Raw genomic sequence first — 23962 nt, 5'->3', positions numbered from 1 at the left:
CGGCCTGGCTGGAACAGTGGGCGGTCACAGGAAGCGCTCCGGGAGGGAGGTCTGAGTTGGATCCCAGAGAGTGAGCAGGTGAGAGCGTCCTGGGCAGAAGGAACAGCATGGACAGAGACTGGGGGCAAGAGCCAGCAAGGAGGATGCTGGCTGAGCAGACAGACGGGATGGGCAGGGGCTCAGACGCCAAGCCAGAGGCCCCAAGGAATGTTCTGCCCAAGAGAAATCCACCACGTGCACACGAAGGCTGGACGGGGCAGGGCTGGAGGCTGAGGCCGGCAAGGAGGTCACCCCTTGGACAGACACACGAGGCCTGGTGTCCCTGAAGGCGGGACTCATGCCCAGCTGTCCCTCCACCCCTCCCACCTCCTAAGGTTCCGACGTTCCAAGCTGGAGGCCTGCGAGTGTGTGTGTATTGAATTCAATCTACTCCAGATCCTTAAACATTCCTTTCTCCCTGACTCCCCTCTCTGTGTCTTTGCTACACGCAAGGTGGAGGTGGCCACGAGTGCACGTGGGACCCAGGCAAGGAGGCACCGGGCTGCTAAGCGAGCCCCCAACTCCCCACCTCCCCCCCAACACAGCCTCCTTAGATCTGTGTGTTAGTTTTATTTTCTTTGCTTTGGTCTATACAAAAAAAACCAATAACCAAAAACATAAAGCGAGAATAATAAAACTCTCTGCTGGGACCTCCCCCAGCCCCCCACACCCAGGTGCAGGAGGTGGTGGTGGGTTTGAAACAGGAAGGGGAAGAGAAAGCCCCTCACCGCACACCAGAGGGGTCAGCCAAGAGCACTTCTCAGGAGTCAGCCAGGGCGGTTGTGGGTGGGACTGGGTGGGGCGGGGCGGGCTGTGAGGGAGCCATCCCCAGAGCTCCCAGGAAGGGGCCAAAGCCGGCTGAGTGTCCTGGAGAGAGGAGCAGGGGTGTCCTGGAGTGGGGGACTCCCTCTCCGCATCTCCGTCCCATCTCTCTGGTCCGTCCCTGAACTTTTCAAAACAAGCTTTGGATTCTGGGGCTTTGGGCCTTGAACCTGGGTCCTGGACACCTAGGGGCTCGAACAGCCGGTTGGTTGGAGTTCGGTGAGAAAATCAGGCCCAGAGAAGGAACCAAAGCTCTGTGGAGTCAGGCCACCCGGGGTGGGAGTGAGGTGGGGGTGGGAGGGGTGACTGCTGGGTGGGGGAAGAGAGAGGGTGGTCGAGTCTAAAGCTTTAGGGCCGGGGCCACAGAGGTGGGGAGGGGGTGCTGGGCCCCGGACCCCACAGCCCAAGACAGAAAAGCAGGAGCAGATCACCATCCCAAGAAAGACCCTACAGAGGACCTCTGGAGGCGTGGGGTTCGGCGAGAAGTCGCGGCCCTGCTCCCCTGGGCTCAGGCACTTCTCTGTCTCGCCCCATCACCTGCACGGAGAGCCTCTCAGATGAGGAACCGCACCTGGGGGCGGGGGAGACACAGAGCGGTCAGGGCAGGCCTCCGGCCCCTAGGAGCCCCTAGGAGCCTGTCACCCACCCACTACCCACAGGAGGGGCAGGACCCCCTGCCCCCAGCAAGATAAGGGAGTAAGGCAGGCCAACAAAAGGCCCCACACTCGCTCCCCCCAGGAAAGAGCCAGGGTTTCAGAGGAAACATGACAGGGCCTCCGTGAGAAGCAGGTTCGAGAGGGGAGGAAAAGCGTGTCTCAGCAGCCCGCAGGCGTGAGGGAGGGCTGCGAAGCGGGAGGGCGCCGTACTGGACTGGGCCAGCTAGGCCAGCATGTGGTCCGCCGTGGGGTAGGGGGGCCGCAGGCCGTCGCTGTAGGTGTCGATGGGATAGTCCCCGTCCATGTCCATGTGCATGTCCAGGGGGTCCAGGGGCACGTCGCTCGAGTACATGGGGCGGTAGGTGGCATCCATGTCTGGGAAGGAGAAGGCAAGAGGACCTTCTACGGTCTGCAGACCACCCTGCCGGACCCTCTAGCTCCCGTGGGCCTGACCCCCTCTCCAAATTCCCACATCAGGGGCCCACACGTGAGGATACTACACAGGGGCCGCCACGGGGCCTCTGGCCCTGGAGACACAAAGCCTCTCCCTCGCTCACATCCACACCGACCCCACACTCCAGGCTCTCGGCGGTCCCTGAGGGACTCTGCACACACTTACCATCTGCATAGGGTTCATTGATGGGGATCATGTTCTGGGCCTAAGGAAAGGGACAGAGAAACATTGGGGGAGGGGAGAAGGGTGGAAAATGTAGGCTCTGGGCTGGGGGTGGGCAGCTAGAGAGGCTGCTAGAAAGAGGGCCAGGGAAAAGCAAAGACCCCCTCGAAGGAACAGAAAATGAAATGGGGTGACACAGTGCCCCAATGGACTCCTCTCCTCAGGCACCCCCCTAGGATGGAAGGTCCCACCATTCATGCTTGGGGACACCCACACAACTAGAGCAGTCCTGGGGACAGCAGAGCACGGGATGACTTGAGAGCAGGTACCAGGAGCTAACCACCACCACTCCCTCCCCCCCCCCCCGCCCCCACTAGGATCAGACAAAATAAAATTGGCATTCTGGCAGGTCAAAAACAGATACAGTTTAACCTACTACTTCCATCCGCTAGAAATTGTCATCAATGATCCAATTAAAAAATAAAAATCTATGAAGTTGATAGTGTAGTAGGAGCCCCCTTAAGAGTGCTGTCCTTGTGCAGTGTGCAACTTGCACAACCATACTTTGCAGTCCAACCCAGGATACTCACAGCCTCCCAGGCAGCTGGGTCATGCTTGAAGAGGGAGTTGGTGAGCTCCACAGACACACGCTTACGGTAATCTGGGTTCTTGTCCTCGGAGATACGGAACAGGACAGCAGCCGCGTAGGTGGCTGAGCGGAGAGGAAAGGAAAAACCAGTTCAGGCGCCTGCCTCCACCCTGGCTGGAGGACCAAGACCAGCCCTCCTCTGCCACCTCCTTGCCCACAGCACAGCCCCTCACCGGTGCCCTCATTGCGGGAGTGCAGGAGCTCCATGAGCGGGGCCGAGGCCCCCTCAGCGTCGATGGCATCAGCGGCCTCCTTATCCTGGGCCAGCTCACACAGGACCCCGGCAGCCACACGCTGGATGTTCTCCACTGAGGAGTACAGGAGCTAGGGAGAGGGTGCGTGGGGTGGGGAAGGGGTGCAGATGGGTGAGGTGTAAGGCGGCTGGGCAGCCCGCCTCCCAACCCTGTCCATCTCTGCCTCCCTTCTCTGGATTTAACACAAGCTCCTACCAGAAAGTGTGGAAAAGTCTGAGAACAGTATAAAGAAACAGGAAAGAACACCTGCCATAAGTTCCTACCCACATAAGGCCTCTGTTAATGCACTGGCATGTTCCCATCAGGTTTTGATTATAGTCATATTTTATATCATATCTCTCTATATATTTTGATTCTTGCTTTTTTTTTAAAGATTTTATTTATTTATTCGACAGAGATAGAGATAGCCAGCGAGAGAGGGAACACAAGCAGGGGGAGTGGGAGAGGAAGAAGCAGGTTCCTAGTGGAGGAGCCTGATGTGGGGCTCGATCCCATAATGCTGGGATCACGCCCTGCGCCGAAGGCAGACGCTTAACGATTGCGCCACCCAGGCGCCCTGATTCTTGCTTTTTTTAAAGCATTTTTTGGTTAAGATTTTATTTTTTAATGGGGTGCCTGGGTGGCTCAGATGGTTAAGCATCTGCCTTCGGCTCAGGTCATGATCTCTATGTCCTGGGATCGAATCCCGCATCGGACTCCCTGCTCAGCAGGGAGGAGTCTGCTTCTCTCTCTGCCTCTGCCTCTCCCCCTGCTTGTGCTCTCTCTGTCTCTGTCTCAAATGAATAAATAAAATCTTAAAAAAAGAAAAAAGATTTTATTTTTTAAGTAGGGGCACCTGGGTGGCTTAGACGGCTGAGCCCCACATTGGGCTCTGTCCTCAGCATGGAGTCTGCTTAAGACTCTCTCTGCCCCTCCCCCTACATGCTCACTCACACTCTCTCTCTCTTAAAGAAATTAATAAATCTTTAAAAAAAAATTTTTTTTATTTTTAAGAAATCTGTACACCCTGGCGCCTGGGTGGCTCAGTCAGTCAAGCATCTGCCTTCAGCTCAGGTCATGATCCTAGGGTCCTGGGATCGAGTCCTACGTCAGGCTCCCTGCTCAGTGGAGAGCCTGCTTCTCCCTCTGTCTCTCTCTCTCTCCTTCCATCTCTCATGAATAAATAAATAAAAATCTTTAAAAAACAAAAGTCATCTGTATACCCCATGGGGCTCAAACTCACAACCCCAAGACCTGTTCCGTCAACAGAGCCAGCCCGGCACCCTGTAGCATATATTTTGATATTCTGATTCCTGTTTGGATTTTTTTTTTAACCTCATACTGTAACATAAGGCATTTTCCTACATTATTAAAAAAACTTTTCCTAGAAATCTGAGTCCATACTGGTAAGAGAAAAAGAGAGTGCTAAAAAGTCAAATAATAACAACAAGAACGAACGAACGAAAGAAAGAAAGAAAGAACCCTCATTGGTCACAATTGGAGGTCCCAATGGCACCGATCCCTCACTCTGAACTCTAGTAATTAAAGGGAAAAAATTTCAAAAGCAAAAAATTCTTCCACCTCACTGTATGCAGCCATATGATAGAACAGATCATTCTTTTTTTTTTTTTTTTTTTTAACCGTTCCCTTATCATTGGCTATTCATCTTGTTTTCAATTATTGTAAGTAGCATTGTGATTGCTGGCTGGAGGCATACATTTTTGCCATATTTTAAATTATGTTAAAATGATTTCACAAGGAGAAAGTCGCAGACTTGCATGGAGCCCGACGCGGGGCTAGATCCCACGACCCTGAGATCATGACCTGAGCCAAAATCGAGAGTCAGAGGTGCCCCCGGGCACCCTGGATATGAACATCTCCAAGGCTCTCCTTACAGACTGCAGAATCGTCTCCTTCTCTTCTCACTGGTGAGGTACAGGGCTGCCTATTTCATCATATCTTTGCCAGCCGAGGGCACGCCCCCCCTTTTATTCCCCATTTGACAGTGGAAAATGGGGTCTCACGGGGGGCATCCGTTTCATTTCTTTCAACTCTTAGGGTTGAACCCTGCTTGTTCATGAGTGACCTGGGGATTGCGTCTGCCTCTGCCCATCTAACCACTGGTGTCTAGTCTTGGTGAGCTCTTTTACATGAAGGATATTAAACTCTTGTCTATTGTGATACTTGCAAACATTCTCCCAGTTTGCTACTGACTTTTTCATACTTTTTTAGGCTGTTTCTGACATACAGAGGATTTTAATGCTTATGTAGTTGAATCTGGAGATATTTTTCTTATCTGTGATCTCTTTCCTTGCTTTTTTATTAAATTTCTTTTAAAGTTTTATTTATTTATTTGAGAGAGAAAGAGAGTGCACAAGCAGGGGAATGGGAGAGGAAGGAGGAGGCTCCCCGCTGAGCAGGGCGCCGACGTGGTGCTGGATCCCAAGACCCCGGGATCATGACCTGAGCTGAAGGCAGACGCTTAAACCGACTGAGCCAGCCAGGTGCCCCTCTTTCCTTGCTTTTGAGCTTGGAAAGCCATTCCCATGCAGGAGGGATTTGCTAAGTGGTCACTCCCGGTGTGGCCACTTTTCTCCAAACTCCTCCAAAGACCTCTTGCTGCCTGGCCCAGACCCACCAAGCCCATGCCAGCCAACCGTCCCCTTTCAGCAATGGGGATAAGCAGGGGTGGGAGGGACCTCTCCTGTCCACCTGCCCCAGACTCACCTGTACGAACAGGGGAATGGTGTTGAGTCGGAAGATCTCCATGCGGTTCATGGGATCCCGGGCCAGGATGTGCAGGGCCCCGGTGCAGCCCTCCACAATCTCCTCCATCCTCACACCGTCCTGCACAAGAGGAGACACTGGGATGCAGCAACCACTGGCCCTTGGACCTGGCCACACATGCCCCCACCACGACAATCTGACAAACCTCACTGGTCCTCTGAGTTCGCCCCAGAGACAGCTTGCCTGCCCGCTTACACACACGCGCACACATACATTCACAAACAGGACAACCCCAACCGGGGGGGAGGGCTCCCTACCGTGTAGGGCTGCTGTGTGCCCGCAGCCACGTGGCGCTGGGCATCCTGGTGAGCCTTGACCAGCAACTGGACGAGGCGGGGGATGACCGCGGCCTCCTGCAGCGGGGCATGGTTTGCTGGGCACAGGGCCAGGTTCCTGATCAGGCCAATGGTTGCCTGATGAGAAAAAGGACAATGATAGGGGGACGTTTCTTGGGCATCTGAAGAATTCTAACTTCCCAGCATCGTCTCCTCCTTCCCTTGTCATCTGTCCGTCCCCCAGGCCAGACACAGACATGCCGGAAGATCTCCAGACCATGAGACCACTCCCAGCCCATGTCCCTTATTCCACACGATCTGTGGGTCCTCATGTCTAACTCTAATAGCCCCTGCCAAAAATGATACCCCATTCCAGAACATTCTACCAGCCCCATGCCCTGACCCTCACCCTGTCCCTTCTCTCAACAATCCGCTCCCCCCAGACACCAGAGTCTTACTTGTTTTCCTGATAATTCCCAAACCCTGATCATCAGGGAGTCCTTGCTATGGTTGACCCCAAAGCTTCCTGCTTTAGTGATACTCATAATGCCTATCAATCTCCAGCAAGGCAGCTCTGGGAAGCAGTCTCCTCCTCAGGGCACCCCATCTCCCAGGGGCCACTCTGGCCCCCCAGGGTCCTCAGGCTCTTGCAAAGCAAGCTCTCCTCTCAGTTGACCCTCAAAACAAGAAGCCAGGAGGGCAGGGACAAAAATCCTGAGCGATGAGGATGTGGGCACAAGGTGGATGACCTTGTCATTTAGCTGCTAGGTCAAACCCTGCCCCCACCTCAGGCTTGCAGTAGGGACCAACCCCAAGGAGGGACCACATGCTCTTTTTTTTTTCTCACTATGGATTTAAAAAATTCAACGTATAACTCCTCAGAGTCACTCTTATCTGTACTGTCAAACTGTCTAAAATTTCGCCAGTGGGGGCCCCGCCAGCTGGCTCTCCTCTACCCAGGCAGCCCCCCTGCGGAGAAGGCTCCGCCCCTTCACACCCTTAACAGACACCAAATGTCCCCCCCAGAACCCTTTCTACTTTTTGTCTTGTTAGTATCCGTCCTGAATTTTAGCAGGACACGTGGCCTTCTGACACACGACACTTCGCCAGCCTCGTTGTATCTAGGTGCAGCGACATGAGCAGGACCCAAAGCGTGAGCGCAAGTACGTGGCCCACGGACCAGCAACATCACCAGGGAGCCCGTCAGGGAGGCAGCGTCTCGAGCCCGCCCCAGCTGACGGGCCTCAGAGCCTCTCTGTCACAGCAGCGTTGCCTGTGCCAACACAGCCCCGAATCCCGCCCGCGGGGAGCTCCTTCCCCACCCGGCCGAGCCCCCCTGCGGCCCCCGTCAGTACCTTGACCAGCGGCCACTGGTTGGGCTGGTTGAGCAGCTTGACGATGGCCGGGATGCCGTAGTTGAGGCGCACGGAGTTCTGGGCCATCTCAGCCTCGGGGGTGGCGGCTGGTGAGGTGGCGCAGGGCGCAGACGGCGGGCTCCGTGATGTCGTCCTTGTCGCCGGCTCGCAGGATGGCGTGGATGAGAGCCTCCACGCCGCTGTTCTGGGTCACCAGCGTCTTGTTCTTGCTGCTGTTGCACGTCAGGTTGGACAGAGTGCCCGTGGCACAGGTGAGGACGTTGACGTCATCCACGCTCAGCTGGTTCACCAGAATCTTCAGCACGCTCTCCAGGCCCTCCTGGGGGGGGTGGGGGAGGCAGCGGAGAGTGAGGAAGGCTCCCCACTCCCAGAAGTCTTCCCAGACACGTCCGAGGGGAGCAAGAGGGCCTCGCGGGGTCTGACGCCCTCTCAGCTGAGAGTTCACGGGCCCGCGGAGCCTTCAGCCCTGCGCTTCTGCCGACGACACCCCGGGGGAAGGGGGTACTATCCCCCCGGGCAACGGCCACCAGTGGGCCAGCTGTGAACTCAGGCCTGCCTCGAAGCCTGTGCTCTTCCCTCCAACCCCCCTGCCCCTCTGCGTCCTCAGACCCGGGCAGGGCCAGGAGGGAATTGCTGAGGAGGCCACGTGCTTCAGTGGCCCAGCTGGCCTGCTCTCCCCAGCTTCTCATCTTTCTGGGCCTTCATGCTGTCCTCTCAGTGATCCCCGGACCAAATCCAGTTTCAGGGAACGTCACTGGCCCAGACACCTCCCTTCTCCCAGGGGGGGCCACGTGGGCCTTGTGCTGGAACAGGAAGACTCCAGGCTCGGGGATGACACTGCTGAGTCCCATCTCTGCCGTTTACTAGCTGTGACCAAGGGCCATTACGTAATTCCCTGGGCCCCTGCTTCTTCAGCTAGCCACCTGGGTCCCACATGCCACCTCTAGCTGTTGAAAGGGACAGGCGAGCCAACGTCCACAAGTGCCTCGCAGAGTCCAGCCTATTGATGGGGGGTGTGGGGGCCTCTTAGGAATGGTAGTCGGGTTGGAAGGAAGGACCCGGAGTCTTGTTCCAAAACCATTTTTCCTTAAACTACATTTTTAGCCACCAGAGCCCTCACGCTGTCTCTTGGTTCATTACTGCAGCTCGTCGCAGGATCTAGGGCCAAACGCTCCCCCTGGTACCCCCTGAACTCCGGCTCAGGAACATCAGCCCCTCCCGTATTTCCCTTCCTGAATCCTTAAGCTAAAGGGACGAGGGATTTCAGGGTATTTCCGGCCTCGGCCACAACGGGGCAAGATCTAAAGGGCTCGGGCTCCCACGGCTCCTAAGGTCAGAGTCGCAGACAAGAGCCTGCATGTGGCAAAAGGGGAGGACGAGGGGGCTGGAGAGGTGGACCGAGGCCCAGTCGCCTCCCTCACCTGTTTGGTGGCCACGTCCGAGAGGTTGCGCAGGGTCCAGAGGCAGTTCTGTACGAGGCGGGGGCTGTTGCTTGTCAGGTGTTTGCCCAAGGCCTGCATCCCACCTTGGGCAAGGGACGGGGGCACGTCAGCCACAGGGAACACCGCTCACCAAGCCTGGCGGCTGGACAAGGCCCAGACCCCAACCCTCCTGGCCCCGTGGACCATCCTCACAGGCCACACTCACCGGCCTCCACGATGGCAGGCTTATTGCTGGGACACACGGACAGCACTTTGAGCACACGGCTGGTGGTCCAAAGCAGCTTCTCATAACTGTAGTTACGCATGATCTGCACAAGGGCCTGGGGTCCTCCGTTGGCCAGGATGATGAGCTGACGGGGAGACGGTGGAGAACGAGTGTAAGACAGACAGGAAGTAGGACAAGGAACCAGGAAAGGAGGGGGTGACAGAGATGTCACTACTAAACTTCAGCGAAAACCTGAATAGCTTTGGGGACTATCGAAAAAAGCCAAAAAATTTGAAAAAAGGGTAATACACAATGCTGACAAGGATGAGGTGAAAGTGTACTCACAGACACCACCACCACCACCAACGCTGTAAGTAATACAAGCCTTCTGGAAGGCATTTGGCCATCTGGGTAAAAGCCCAGAAGTATTAAAAACCCTTAGCCCCACTGATGAAAAAATGTCTTTGGGAAAAGCTGTGTGCCCAAAGATACTCATTACAGCGTTGTTTATAAAGGCAGAAAATCGAGAGCAATCTAAATGTCCTCCCTAAGAATAACATCTGGGGGCCCCCGCTTCATGAAATGCTATTTGCCACGATAGAGGTTAATTTTGAGGACACAGAAAAAAAAAATAAAAATACACAGAAAACAGATGCAACGTTGTACATCTGCCATGGCCACAACCGCGTACAAATACGCCCACAGGACGGGCCCTGCAGGAAGCACATGCAAACAGCTGTGGTTGCATGAGGATGGTGACTTTTTTTTCCTTTCCCTTATCCTCAAAATATTCGGCTCTATGATGAACGACGTGCCGCTGCGTATACTCATATATTTAACCAAAGAGGGTAAGGAGGCCGTGGCCGGAGGCTGCAGCTGGACGGAAGGCGAGGCACTGCAGGACTGCGGGGCAGGGTTGGGGGCGGGGCGCAGCCCACCTTGCTCTCCTGGTTGCCGTAGGCCAGGAGCTGCAGGCAGTCCGTGGTGATGGCCAGGAACTTGGGGTTGTTCTTGTTCAGCAGGGGCACCATCTTCTGCAGCCCGTCTGCCAGGCGCACCGCCATCTTGGCGCCCTCCTGGTACAGCAGCAGGTTGTGCAGCGTGGTGATGGCATAGAACAGGACCGACTCCACGGGGGAGCTGGGATGGTGGGCAGGGGGTTAATGCGAGCCGGGTCCCAAGGGGTCTGGTGTGAACATGGGCTGCCTCCCCCAGGAGGCCTTCCCCATACCAACGTCCCTGTGCCAACAGCCCTTTTCTAAAGTCTCCTCATCGCTGGAGGCCAGCCCCCGCTCTCAGGCACGGAGCACACAGCGGGTACCACTCCTCTCCCCGCCGGGACCACGTCTCCTCCTGTTTCTGGGCTCATAGCCCGGGGCTGAGCACGTAGTAGGTCTCCTAAGGAACTACCACATGGGAGGCCATGTGCTCGAGAGGTCCTGTGAGGGGGTCAGGAACTCACAGCCTGGCACGGATATAAGGAGAAAGACCAATGACCCTCACAAGGCAGGGAGGCAAGGGACTCTCTGCTGTTCCCTCTGCCTGGGATATCCTTCCCTTCATGTACACGGGCCAAAGCCCACTCATCCGCCAGCACCCAGCTGTCAGAGTGCACAGCTGCTCGGAGCAATCTTGGGCAGACCGTGCCCTAGTCCATACCGTACCCTGGGAAGTGACCTGCTGGTCCCTTACGTGCCTGTCTCCCCTGCTAGGCTGTGAGGAGCTGAGCCCCGGGACTGGGCACGGGGCTGCACCTGGCACACAGTACGTCCTCAGTAACTGTTGTATGGAAGCCCAAGGGAGGGGAGTCCGCAGGATCCAACAGTGAGTAGGGGTGGGTACCTGAGCATGCGGACAAGGGCAGGGATGCCGCCTGACTTGAAGATGGCAAGAAGCCCCTCGCGGTGGTGGGACAGGTTGTGCAGGATGCTGGTGGTGCACCGGGCCGTGTCCAGGTCACTCGTGTTCTGCATGGTGCGTACCACGGCCGCCACCAGCTGGGGCGAGCCCATCAGTGCCCGCCGCGACGCCTCTTTCTTGGACAGCTGGTTCACAATCATGGCTGCCTTGGTCACTACCACCTGCGGGGGAGGCGGAGGGATGGGAAAAAGTGACCAGATGGGCCAGGCCAGCTGCCCCTGTGAGATGGAGGGGCCCGGTGACCCCCTCCACAGAGTTCAGAGGGACCCTGCTCAGACTCCCCAGCTGATGGGGCCCAGGGTAGGGCTGTCCCCTGTAGACACCTGACCTCTCCCCTCTCGGCCCCGCCCCCACCCTGGCCAGGCCCCCCACGGACCGGGTCCTCATCGTTGAGCAGTTTGGTGAGTTCAGGCAGGGCCCGGGTGGCCAGCTCGGCGTCGTCCTGGTAGTTGATGAGATGCACGATGGCCGACTTGAGCAGCTGGGACGGCTCGGCCAGCCGCTGCAGGTTGGTGCTCTGGCCCTCCACCTGGGTGGCCAGAAGCAGCGAGCTGTCTTCCCCTGTCACGCCAGGACACATGGCCTCCCGCACCCGCTTGGCTCTGGCCGTCGTGGACATCTGGTACTCCAGGTCACCTGGGGGGTGGGGGCAAGGGGCAGGGACTGAGCTGCGGGAGGTGTATGGTGGGCGGGGGGGGGGGGGACACTGGGGACAGAGCAGGCCTTGTAGACAGCCCACCTGGGTTCTCTGGGCTGGCTCCCACCCCGACCAAGGCCCCAGCAACACCCATCACGCGGTTCTGCCTCTAACCAGGGGACGCCACCACTGCCTCAGTTACGTCAGCTGTAAAATGGGGCGCCACCTGTCCATCACAGGGAATTCTTAGCGGAATTAAATACGAGTTGTAAATCGCTCTGAAAAGAAAGGATGCAGCACGCACATCACTACAAGAGTGGTAGGGAGTGTTACTAGTCACAGGAATTGTTAACATTTTTTGAGTACTTACCATGTGCTTAGCAGTAAATCAAATGCTTTTCTTATATTTCCTCATTTATCTCATAATAACCCTACAAGACAAGTACTATTATACTCTCCATTTTACAGATGGGGAAACTGAGGCAGCACGCTTCTAGGAGCCCAAGCTGGGGTCTGAACTCAGACAGCCTGATTCCAGAGCCCAAACCCCAACCCTACGCCCCTCCCTTAACAATCAGGTTGGGGTAGCCGGAGACAACCTAGGTCTCCTTTCAACTCTGAAATCTCAGGATTCTAATTATATCCTTATCATCTCCAAAGGAGGCAACTCTCCCATTACATAGGCAAGCAAATAGAGGCCCAGAGGGCCACCCAGTATCACACGCAGATCAGAGGGAAAGGCGGGAGTGTGGGTTTCAGAAAGCAGGGGGTGGGTTCTCAGCTCAGACTCTGGGTTCCACCCCCTGGGTGGGTCCAGGAGTCCCACAAATAGGTGTCCAAACTTCCCAGGCAGCCCTGCCCTGGCAAGTGTCCCAATGCCCTGGGGAGAGAGAGGCCGAGGTTCCACCCTCCAATTAGTGGGGAAGGAGAAGACACCCACAGAGCTTTCCCACCTGAATGCCATACTTTGAGCTACCAACACAATGCCTGGCACTGCCAAGAAGCCTCTGCCTGCCGTCAGGAAGGAGAGCCCCGGGCGCCAAGGCTGAGTTCTGCAGGGCCTCCACCTGTCACACACCCCCCCCACCCCGTACCTGTCCCAGCTCCCACAGCTCATCCTGCTCCGTGTTTGGGGCCCTGGAGGCCCCTGTAGACAGCGGTCCTCGGTCCCACATACTCCAGCCCCAGCCGGAAGCCCGAGGGCTGGGAGCCAGCAGCTGGGTCGTCAGGCCACCACTGGCCTCAGTTTATCTGTAGGTCTCCTCCTACACCCATCAGGAGTCCCACCTCCCTGTCAAACTTGAGGCTCCTGGAGCAAAAGGACCATCTTCCCCAATAATCCATGGGTCCCCTAAGGGCAAGAGTGATGCCTCAACATTATACCGTAAGTTCATCGAGGGCCAGGGCCGTGCCTTCAGACTGGCAGGAAGGGTCTCGGCGTCCCCCTCCATCTGAGAGGTTCCAGGAAGAGGAATCTGCCTCCCTCTCAGATGGGGGCAGCCTCAAGTCGCTGTGCCTCCTCCCTCAGACAGGGGCCGCCTAAAGTCTGCCTCCTTTTGCCCCGACCTCCCTCCAGGGCCCAGGCTGGTTTTCTGCTAAGTGCTTCCGTGGAACAGTTTCCACGCAACAGTCCCCAGAGACCCTGACCTTGGCTCTGGGGCACCTGCGTGTAGGTGGTGGTCTTCCTGAGTGTGTACTGGCGCCCGCAGGCCTCATCCTCTTCCATGATGCCCTTGCTGCTGACCGAGGGCACACAGGTGTTGGCACCCGAGTGGATGCCAGAGTCATAGGTGTATGTCTGCTGCCACTCAGTCACCTTGATGGGCTGTTCGACCAGGTTCATCACTTCCATGGCGGCTGCTGGGGACACAAAGGAGAGATAGGAGATCAGCGGGCTCCGGTGAGGTATCCCACGACCTGGCCCGGTCCCCAGCTTCAGCCCATCCCCAGGCCCAGGGAGGGACTGCCCACAGTGGGATCCCCAAGCGTGGGTCCTGGGCCTAGATCTCTAACCTCCAGCCCAGGGTGGAGGGAGCCCCATGGGCAGCGGGGCAGTAAAGAGTCAGATGCCCTAACCCAGCCCTGGGCTCGCCCACCTTACTGTCCCCACCCAACACTCCCAGAGCAAAAGGCACTCAGGGCCTCTAGCAGCTTCTGGGGTCCTGCAGACCCACCCCCATGCACTGGGGTTCCCTGGGAAAGTCTCTGGTGAGGCATGTACACCCCAAGCATTGGACAGGAAACTGGGCGGGGCAGGGAAGCAGTCCGACGGGTTTCTCTGGAGAGCCCCGGAGGCTGCTGGGAGCCGTCAAAGGCTCCCTTGGAGACTCCAGGATCTCAGGATCTTTCCTGAAGATGGGGCAGGGTCACAAGTGACCCCAGGGGCCCAAACCCTGAGATCCCTGTTTCTCCAGCACCCCAGCTCCTAGAAGCCTTTTCCAGAATTCTGAGCCCCACTGACCGGCTGCAGTATCAGCCACATACTACTGGGCTAGTTCACCTCTCCGCAGAGCCCAACCCTCATTTGCAAAATGGGGTAACGCCCCGTCCCTTGCAGGTTGTCGTGAAGGCTAGATTGGTAAAGGACCCAGCACGGTGACGGGCACATAGTAGGTACTCAATGTTGGTGGCCATGGCCGTGGATCAGGGCCACCTCTCCCTGGGGGGGGGGCAGTTCTCACTTCCTGTCTTCCTAGAACCCAGGCGGGGGCAGGCCTCGGGAGGGTGGTCACTGCTACTCAGGCACCCCTCCCTCTCCCTGCAGACTTGGGGGCACTTGAGGTTCATGAATTGCTGGGCCCTACTGTGGACCAGGGTGGTGAATTCTCACTTGGTCTGTTTGGCTTCCGGGTCGTGGGAGCTGACCCCCAGAGTCCGGCCCCTGGAAGGAGAGGCAAGGGAAGCGGTGCTCCAGAGAAGGCCTACCCCGTGCCAGACCGTTCACGAATGCCGTCATCCACACAAGCAGGGGCTCCCCCCTTGACGGACAGGGAAACTGAGGCTCTGCCAGGGGAGGTGGCACAGCAGAGAAATGGCAGAGCTGGGACCAGGCAGAGGCGTGAGGGACACCCCTGCCTGTGGCTTCTGCACACTCAGTGTGGCCTCAGACAGCAAACAGACCACAGCCCGGTCCACCCATGTAGGTGGACACGACGCAGCCCCTCAAATGGGACTCATGATGGGGGACCGGGTCAGGCCCAAGGTGGTTCAGCAGGCTCAGCCTGGCCCCAGCCCAGGAACCAAGATCCCAGGGCCACCCTCAAGGAGGATGAAGGAGCCTCGGGCCTTCCTGCCTTTTATGGTGACACCGGCTCCTTCCCCGCCCGTAAGCGCACCTGGAACAGGCGGAGGCAGGAGCCGGCCCGGTTGAAGCCGCCTCCTTCCTCTCCTCCCTTCACCCCAAGTGACTCAGAGTTTCGAGCTGATAAACAGAAGCAGGCCCAGAACGCTCCAGACAGCAGGCTCCGTGCCACCAGCTGCACCCAGCTGCTTCCCAGGCCCCGGCCAAGCTCAGCTATTTCAGGACGAGCCCCCCGCCCCCGCCCTCACCACACACTGGAGGTGGGAGAGAGAAAGAATAGAGGAGTTTGGAGGAGCAAGCCTCAGAGTCACAGAGCCGCCCCTGGGGAGGAGACAACCCCGGGGAGGAGGCCTTGGACATCCCAGTGCTGCAGAAGGGAGGTCAGACTCTACCAGGATACACAGCTGCTTCGACCCTGTAAATGCCACCACGCCAGGCACAGGGCTGAGCCGACATCTGGGCGCTGAGCCTTACAGGCAGATCTGCTCAGGACGGACTGGAAATCTCCAGCCCCGATCAGTAAGAACACCCCATCCAAGCCAGGAAGAGCCCCTCCCCAGCACAGACCGCCACCTACTCCTGGGACTTCTCAGCCCAGCCAGAGGGGCACAGGCCTCACCCTGAACCTTAGGGATCACCCCCCCACCCCTGGCTGGCCCCATATCCACAGGGACCACCGAGGTCAAGGCTGGCCGCAGGAGGGGCATTTTCCCAGCAGGCCCTTCACGCCCCCCCCACCAGCCCAGGCCTGGAGCCAAGAGAAGCTGAGGGCTGGCAGCTGCCCAGCGCAAGACAGAGACCACACCGAGGTCAAAGGATCCATGGGGGAGGGGACACTCAGCTGCTTTACTGTCAAATGAATCTCACGCTTCCCTCGAAGCCGCTCTGGCCGGCATTTTATCATGCCCAACTTCCAGCTGAGAAGACTGAGACACCCTCTGAGAACAGGGCAGCGCTCTGCTCACACCCTTGCTCCACACCGGCCTACGGCCCACTAAACAGGGCTGCTCCCCTGGCTCCTAACAGGGAACGCCCTGCAGTCAAGGAGGGGGGTGGCCGGGGCCTGGGTAGAGCTGAGCCCCTTGCCAGAGGGTGGAGAGGCTGGAGAGGCCAAGGGCGCTCACAGTTGGAGGCAGAGCACTGGCTGCGAAATCGGGAGTCCCAGGTCCTGGTCCTGGTCCCAGCTCTGCCACAAGCTTACTGGTGTCCTTAGACGATTACCTGCCCCCCTGTGCTTTGTCCATAGAAAGCGTGGCCCAGCTGATCTCAGAGGAATGTTACTATCTAAGACTCAGGCTTCCCACAACCGACCAGAGAAGGCCGAGGGTGGGCCAGGGGAGAGACAGCACACAGTTTAGAGAGGACACACACCAGAACGCTTCTCGAGGAAAGGATCCCGGGGTGAGCTCCTCCTGCAGCAGGAAGGCGAGGAGTCAGACCTCAGGCAGGACTGTCAGGCCGCCCCACCTTTCTCCTCACCGGCTCCCAGGAGAACCAGGGGAATTCTCTCACCAAGAAACAAAGTGCTGTTTTGGCAGTTCCCAGGGTGGAGGGGGCCGCACCCAGCTGGGTCTCACCCCTCTCCACCCTGGACCCGGAGCGGGACCTGCCACAATGCCCCCGGACAGGGCCAGGGTGGAAGTGGGCGAGACGGGCGCGGCCCTGCCCACGCTCCGGCCAGAGCCGGGCAGAGCAGACACGGGGCGGCTTTCCGCCTTGCACGGGGGGCCTTTGTTTCGCAGTCTGCTCTGACTGCCGGCGACACAGGAGGCCGAAGCCTGCTCAAGAGCTCACAGGGTGGGGTGGGGACAGTACCAGGGACAGGAAGAGGAGCCTGGGCCCTGGAGAAGGAATGCCAAGGGGCCTCCCCACGGAGGTCCACACTGGGTAGGAGCATGCAGGCAAGCTCTGGACATACCCTGCCCTTCATTCCCACTTCCTCCCCAGCAGGGGCACCCCAAGTCCGAGGTGTCCCGGCACAGTGTGCTCCAGTCCTGACATTCAGAATCACGGCCACCAGGGCGCCTGGCCGGGGGGTCGGAGGAGCAGGCAGCTCCTGGTGCCGGGGTTGTAGTTTCTAGCCCCACATTGGGTGCAGCGATCGCTTAAAAATAAAATTTTTTTTAAAAAACGAAATAAACCAATACAAAAACCCTGCCACCAGACCTACCTCAGGCCCCTGCCCCCAGCAGCACCGCGGTCAGTGCTGGGCACAGCTGGGCCGGGCTGCAGGATGCCAAGTGTCACCGAAACACCTGGAAACAAGGACGGAATGGGCCACCCAGGAGGCCTGCTGGAAGGAGGCTTAGACACATTGCACGAGAGCTGGAAGAGTAGGCAGGGCCCTCCAGAAGCTCCTTGGGCCAGAGGCCAGCACCCTGTGCAGACGCCAATCACAGGCTCAGTGACAGAGGAAGGGGGCTGTGGGCCAGGCAGGAGAGCCTGGGTGTCAGGGGATGGGACCCATCCAGCCCCGCCACTCACTGGCTGCGTGCCCTCGGGCAAGTCACCCCATTTCCTTAAGCCCCATATTCCTCATCTGGAAAATCGAGTTGATCAAGGCACTTGTTTCTTCAGACTATATATGGCGGATCTAACACAGCCAGGGCCCTGGAAGCCCTCTGTCAACAGTAAGAGCCCAGGCGAGCTTCCCTCTATTAGCCGAGCGAAGACATGGCAGAGAAGGCAGCCAGTAGAGTCGGGCCTGGCAAGTGGCCAGCAGCCAGCCTGCTTTTTGGGACCCAGGACCACGGAGGGTGTCTGCCTCCCAGCCCCAGGCTGGAGCCCCAGGAGTGGGGTGGGGTGTGGCTGGGGAGGATTTCTGTCTGCTCCGGAGGGGAGACACTGCTCTGCCCACTGCCCTCTCCCCTCTCCCCAGTCACATGTGCTGCTTCCTGCAGCCAGGGGTGGCCAGGCCGGTCAGGCCGGGACATTCCCCACATAGCAGTCCCAGGAGAGAGGCTGGGTTGAGCAGGGTCACCAGCCCCCACCCTTCCCCGCTGTCTCTGACTCCAGCAGAGATTTGGCCAGCCGTCCCAAGAACAGACAGAAACAGACCCTAGAAAAGTAGAGACAGACTTGACTGCTTCCCTTGAGAGCCCTGTCTCCCCCATCAGGCTGGGGCTTCCCAACGAGGCCTCTCCCCTGAGACTGGTGGCTCCTGGAGGAAACACCCCACAGAGGAGAGGTTCCTCGACAGATTCGGTAGTCTCTCCTTTCAGAATGGTCATTCCAAGCAGGCAGACTGAAGTGGGCACCACGTATGGCCAGGGCCCTGGGGACAGGAGAAGACAAGAGGAGCCCATCCTCCTGGATGCTTCCGGAGGAAAACCCTCACTTCCGGTCTGGAGAACAGCCCAAGCTGCTGCCCAGGACTGGCTGGGGGTGGGGGAGGCTCAGGTCAGGCCGTCCCAGCTGCTGTTTGTTTTCTTCCTTCTGGGCTCCTTCCCAAAGCAAACAAACCAGGGTGGGAAAATGAAGGGGACTCGAGGAGAGGGAAATGCAGGGCCAGGTGGCTTGACCCTGAGAAGCCCCGGGCTCCCCTGGAGAGGGCTCTAGCTGGAGCTCCCGTCGCTGCTGCTGACCCTCTGTGGGCATAAACCCAAACCCAAACCAGGGCTCCTGAGAATGGAAAAACCCTGCACCCAGCCTCAGGAAACAGCAAAGGGCTGACTTGTGTCAGTGAGGCACCACAAGCCAGTGCCCCCAGGGGGGGCCTGGGCAGCCCTGACCCCAGCTGGTATCCCCTCCCAGGGTTTCACTCTCCAGGGATCTGCCTGACCCTCTCCCGGAAGTTCAGGGAAGAACCAACCCTGAGTTCCCTGTTCTGCATTTGCTGGAGAAAACTAGGATTCGGATAAAGGTTTGGTTCACATTTGTTGTTGTATACAGACCATGAGATCATCAAGACAGAGGCTAAGAAACAAGAGAGAGGAAAGAAACGTTAGTGGCGGGATTATGGAGTGGGATTGTGGATGATTTTTTTTTTCTTCTGTAAACTTTTCTAAACTTCCCAATTGTTTTTTACAATGATCAGATATTACTTTTTCAATCAAGAGGGAGGAGGAGTCATAGTCTAGCCTCCTCCTCACCCCCAAATAAGAAGTATACCGATTGCCCAGCCCCATCCCAACTCTGCCTGCCCCTGACACTCAGCCCAATGTCCCTACAGCGGAGAAGGAAAGCAGGCCTGTGAAGTCCACTCGGCAGACCACAGAGAATAGAGCTTCTTGTCCTGAGGTCCCCCAAAGCCTGAGGTGCCAGGAGGCTGAGCAAAGAGCTTTCTCTCCAGGCCTGGCCAAGGAAGTTGCTAGAAATTGGGGCAGTCCATGCCCCTAGACCTCCATCAGATTCAACCATGTCCCAGGAGAGAGGCCTCAAAATGTCACTTGCAGGGACACAAACGAGGGTGACCTCCCCCAGCCACACCTCTCTTTCTCTTCACAGGGGTCACTGGGCCACCCGGCTCATGGATACCTGTCCCTCTTACCGCCAGGACTCTCTTCTCCCAAAAGACACAAGACTGTGAGTTTCCCCAGGGACCCCAACAGACCTCAGACTGGCACCAAAGGTATGGACTCCTGCCTGCCGTCTCTCCTGGGCACGATGGCCCTCCTCCAGCTCCCGCAGACAGAGCCCTGCTTCCTTCTCTTCAGAGAAAAGTCACCTCTGACCTTCCATCTCTCCCTCTTACTCAGCAACACAAGATCTCATCTCCAATAGACAGGAAGTTCTTCCTCCTGTCTGGCCTCCATTCCTTCCCTAACAGCATCAGTCCCAATGGCTCTTGTGTCCCCAGGGGTGATGGAAAACCACAAGCCCGACACCCTCTTTATAGCATCCGCCAGGACTGAGGTCACTCTCTTTCCTTCTCTGTCACATGAAGGCCCCTCAGCCTTCTCTTCTCCAGGATGAATAATCCCCATGCCCGGGGTCCCCTCTTGACCTCAAGGGATCTAAAAGCCCAGTGCTGACAGGCTCCGTGCCCAGGCTGCACCCCCACACACAGAGGCTCCGTTTCCCAGGCCCATTCTGGTATCAGGTGCCCACCTGCAAAGGCGCCAGAGCCAGGCAGGTCTGAGAGGACAGTGACACCAGCCCCTCCCTCAGGGACCAAAGCTCTGGCTGACCCCACCCCCATCACCGGAGAGGCCCTCCCAGTCTCCCCGGCTCCCGGGCTCCCAAGCAGAGGACAGCCAGCTCTCGGCCCCAGAGCAGCCCGGCAGTACGGACTGGTACAATCCTACAGCACAGTGGCCCTAAATCTGACTCTGATTTCTCTCTCCTCCCCAGGGACCAGGCTCCCCTTTATCTTGGCACAGCCCCAGCCCCCAGCAAAGCAGGAAGCCCCACTTCCTATGCAGGGACAAGCCCAGAACAGCCCAGGATCTGGCCCAGCGCAAGCCAGGAGGCAGCAGCAGCTTTGACCCCTGCCCTCCTCTCTCCCCCACCAGCCTCCTCCACACATGGCCACAGCCCCTGGCCTTGGGGAGATAGCCCCCTCCCCCAGGAACTAAAAACCAAGCCATGGAGGCTTCAGAGGGCTGGAGGCTAGGACATGAGTCACCCCCTCCTGACGAACCTGCCCCCACCTTCGCCACCCACACAAAACTTCCTGGGTCATCTAGAATTCTCTTCTCCCCAAACTCCCAAGCAGAGGCTCTCAGAGAGCAGTGGTAGGCTCTTTCCAGAACTGCACTGGGGTGACACATGATACAGCAGGATGGGCTCTGGGCTTGGAACCAGAGGACCCAAAGGGTAGTCTTGCCTCTGCTTGGGTCTCGCTGTGCAACCTTGGGCAAGTTACTTGACTCTCCTGAGTTTCAGTTTCCTCATCTGCCGAATGGGCTAATGATACCTGCCTCTAGGGACTGTCGTAAGGAATAAGTGAGAAAGCTCGAAGAAAGTGCCTGGTATCTGTAACGTCCTCCCGTGCCTTTTTAGTTACCATTTGTCAAGTACTTATTGGGTAGTGGGTATTACTTCCATTTTGCAAGGTCACTGAGGCTCAGAGAGATGAAGGGAACTGACCAAAGCCACCCAGGTAATGAGTGGCAGAGCTGAGATTCAAACCCAGCTCAGTCCACGCCCATTTCACTGTGCTCAGAACCGGCCCTTGGTGACATCTCTCCAACTAAACAGCCCTTCCACTGAAGGTCAATCACCCGTCTCATTCTCAGGTGGCTCTTCTCCCCAACCCCTCATCAGGACCTGCCCCTGGAGCCTCCAGGAGGGAATCCTTCCTACACATTCTCAAAGCCGGGGCCCTGGCAGCCCAAACAGAGGTTCCAGAGGGAATGGGGGTGGGACAGGGTGGAGAGGGCTCCTGTCACCCAAGCTGGTGCTTGATCTAGCAAGAAATGACTCATTGGATCCTACCTTTTCCCCCTTCCGCCTCCCGTCCCGAGAACCACCAGTTGCCACCAGGCACCTCCTAGCAATACCGCCTCAGTATTATCTTTTGATCACAGCCACAAACCCGATTAGCTAAACTAATTATTTAACCAATGTAATTACAATGCCTTCCCCTCCTCCACTTTGGCACACAGAAGAGGGAAAACAGGTTATTTTTGCCCAAATTCCATGACCTCTTGGCTCCTCAGAGGTACACTACCCATTAGAGAAGAAGGATGGGGTCCCTCCTCAGCCTCCCCCTAACCCAGGGCACTTCATGGAGACGGGTCTGACCCCTCCCCGCTCCCCCAACTACAGCGTTGAAGAGGTGGTAGGGTCTTCCCAACTGAGTCAGGCCAAGCAGCCCTGATTCCCTCCAACACTCCCTTCACCCCAGGACTGAGGGACAGCCTGGCTCTTATATTTCCCCTCTGGTCCCCTCCAACACTCCCTTCACCCCAGGACTGAGGGACAGCCTGGCTCTTATATTTCCCCTCTGGTCCCCAAGGGGGCTGGCATCCAAATCCCTGCAGAAAGACCACATTTCAGATTTTTAAAAACCCGGTGCTGAAAGCCTGGTGATCTCCAACTCTGCCCAGGGAAGGGGCTCTTAGGAAATTGGGGTGAAGGGGGCCCTCGTGCAGCTCTCCAGAAACCTTCTCCCCCATAGCCTGTCCCACTCGCCCCACCCAGCTCTCAGGAAGGGGTGACTGGGTGACTGACGGCAAAAGCCTCCAGAAGGAATGCACCTTCAAAATCCAGAAATCAAATGGAAACCAAACCCCAGGCTCCACACTCATCGGCCTCAAAGACCAGCCAGCTATATAACCTTGGGGGATGGGGTAGAGGGGAAAAAAGGCCAGAACAATCGCTCCCCCCACCCTCGTCAGTTTGGCCGGGCCCTGCCCCACCCCCATTCCTGGGGAGGGGGCAAAGCTTGGGAGAGAGCCACCGGCGCAGGCCTCAAGCGAGGGGGTGTGGTGGTCCCCGGAGGCAGGAAGAGAAGGAAGAAGCTGCTTCCCCTTTGGCCCACCCCCGCACCCCTGCCCCCACCTCGGGCCCCAGGGGCCCAGCAAACAGGATGGAGGTGGGGGCAGGGAGGACAGGGTCAGACGCAGGCACTGGCCCTGGCTCAGCCGGGCCGCCTGGGGGAGGGGGCTTTGCCCCAAGACGCACCCCCTAAGCCTGGGGGAAAGCCCTCGGGCAAGCAGGCAGGAAAACCCGCAGAGAAAGCTGCCGTGAATACTTCCTCCTAGAAAGTTTGTTTGGGGTGATTTTTTTTCAACAATAAGAGGTTAGAGAAGAGTAGTCCCGTTCCCCTGTCGACACTCGGGAAGCAGCAGCTACTGGAAACTGGGCCAGGGAATTCTCCCACCAGGCACGACCCCTGCGCTCAGACCCCAGTCCGAGCCACGGGTGCCAGACACCAGCTGGGCGCGCAGCCGGGCCCTGCGCCAGTCCCGCTGTCATCCCATCCCACCTCCTATGGCAGAGCCCTAGCCCGGCACCCACCCGGGCGGAGGGAGGCGCCGCAGGTACAGTACCGACGAGGCCAGGGAGCTGGAGGGCTGGGCCTCTGGACTCCGAGTGCTCACCTGCTCCGCAGGTGGGGCCCGCGTCGCTGGGAAAATATGAGCTCGGCCCCCACGGTTGGGCAAGCCGGGCGCAGACAATAGGGCCCCACCCAAGCCTGGGGGAGTAGAGAGGGAGGGAAAGCGAAGATGACGCGTGAGGTGGGGTGAGGGTGGCCCCAAAGATACCAGCGGCAGCAAGTTTCCCAAACTGTACATTCCTGACTACAGAGTGAGCCCTGGGACGCAGAAGAGCAGGGCAAAGTCTCCCTTGCAGGAGTCAGGGCGAGAGTCGGGGACGCAGCGTCGGGCGAGCTCCACGGGCCGCGGGTCAGGCGCGACCCCAGAGTCACCTGCCCTCATCCTTCCCCGCCCTTCTCAGATCTCCAGCTCACGCAGCCCCCAGCGCACTCGGCCCGAACCTCGCGCCCCCAGAGTCGCCGCGCCCAAGGACCCCAGCGCGCCCCCTGCCGCCGGTGCAGGGTGGCGCTCCCTGGCTCGCTCCCTCACCTGCCCGGGGACGGCGGGGATCGGCCTCGCGGCCGCTCGCCGCCCTTCCCTCGCCCCAGCGATCCCTGCCCCGATCGTCCGCACCTGCTTGTGGAGCCTGGCCGGGCTGGGTGTAGGGGTCGGGCCGGGCTGGGAGCCGGCGCGGGCAGCGATCTGAGCTCGGCGCGCTCGGGCGGCGGCTGCTCCGGACTCTGGCCAAGGCAGCAACTCAGTAACCGAACAAAAGGCGAAGGGACCTGACAGCCAAGCCACGCCTCTCGCCCCTCGAAGCTCCGCCCCTGAGGGAAACGCCCACCCACTGATGAAGGTTCACTGGATGCCTCTCCCGGCAGTCCCATCGAGGGGCGGAGCCTCGCGCCCAGTTCTCTTCCACCGCCGTCTCTGTTTATCCGCTGGCCATTGGCCCCAGGGACTGCTAGTCGGCTCTGGGGACGGCCCCCAACTTGAGGTTCCATCCTCACTCCTTACCTATTGGCAGATAGAAGGTTACTTCCTCCTGATTGGACAAGGGATTGTCAGTAAGACTAAGG

The 23962-nt window shown here is 58.3% G+C and overlaps 1 protein-coding gene across 1 annotated transcript; it reads right to left on the bottom strand.

Annotated features, from left to right (window-relative positions):
* Positions 1–594: 594 nt before the first annotated feature.
* On the bottom strand, positions 595–23655 carry JUP (junction plakoglobin). Its single transcript, XM_026512845.4, is given in 16 exon segments — positions 595–1432; positions 1728–1892; positions 2137–2176; positions 2724–2845; positions 2956–3106; positions 5743–5862; positions 6060–6215; positions 7433–7531; positions 7533–7772; positions 8875–8978; positions 9101–9245; positions 10039–10240; positions 10943–11181; positions 11397–11656; positions 13305–13517; positions 23517–23655. Coding segments are annotated over 14 exon segments (2235 nt in total). The 5' UTR covers positions 13510–13517; positions 23517–23655; the 3' UTR covers positions 595–1432; positions 1728–1740.
* Between the last annotated feature and the right edge of the window lie 307 nt (positions 23656–23962).

This window comes from Ursus arctos, unplaced genomic scaffold (genome assembly GCF_023065955.2).
Source record: "Ursus arctos isolate Adak ecotype North America unplaced genomic scaffold, UrsArc2.0 scaffold_24, whole genome shotgun sequence".
Classification (NCBI taxonomy): Eukaryota; Metazoa; Chordata; class Mammalia; order Carnivora; family Ursidae; genus Ursus; species Ursus arctos.
Note: the sequence above shows the minus strand (reverse complement) of the source record. Positions and strands in the feature narration are given on the sequence as shown.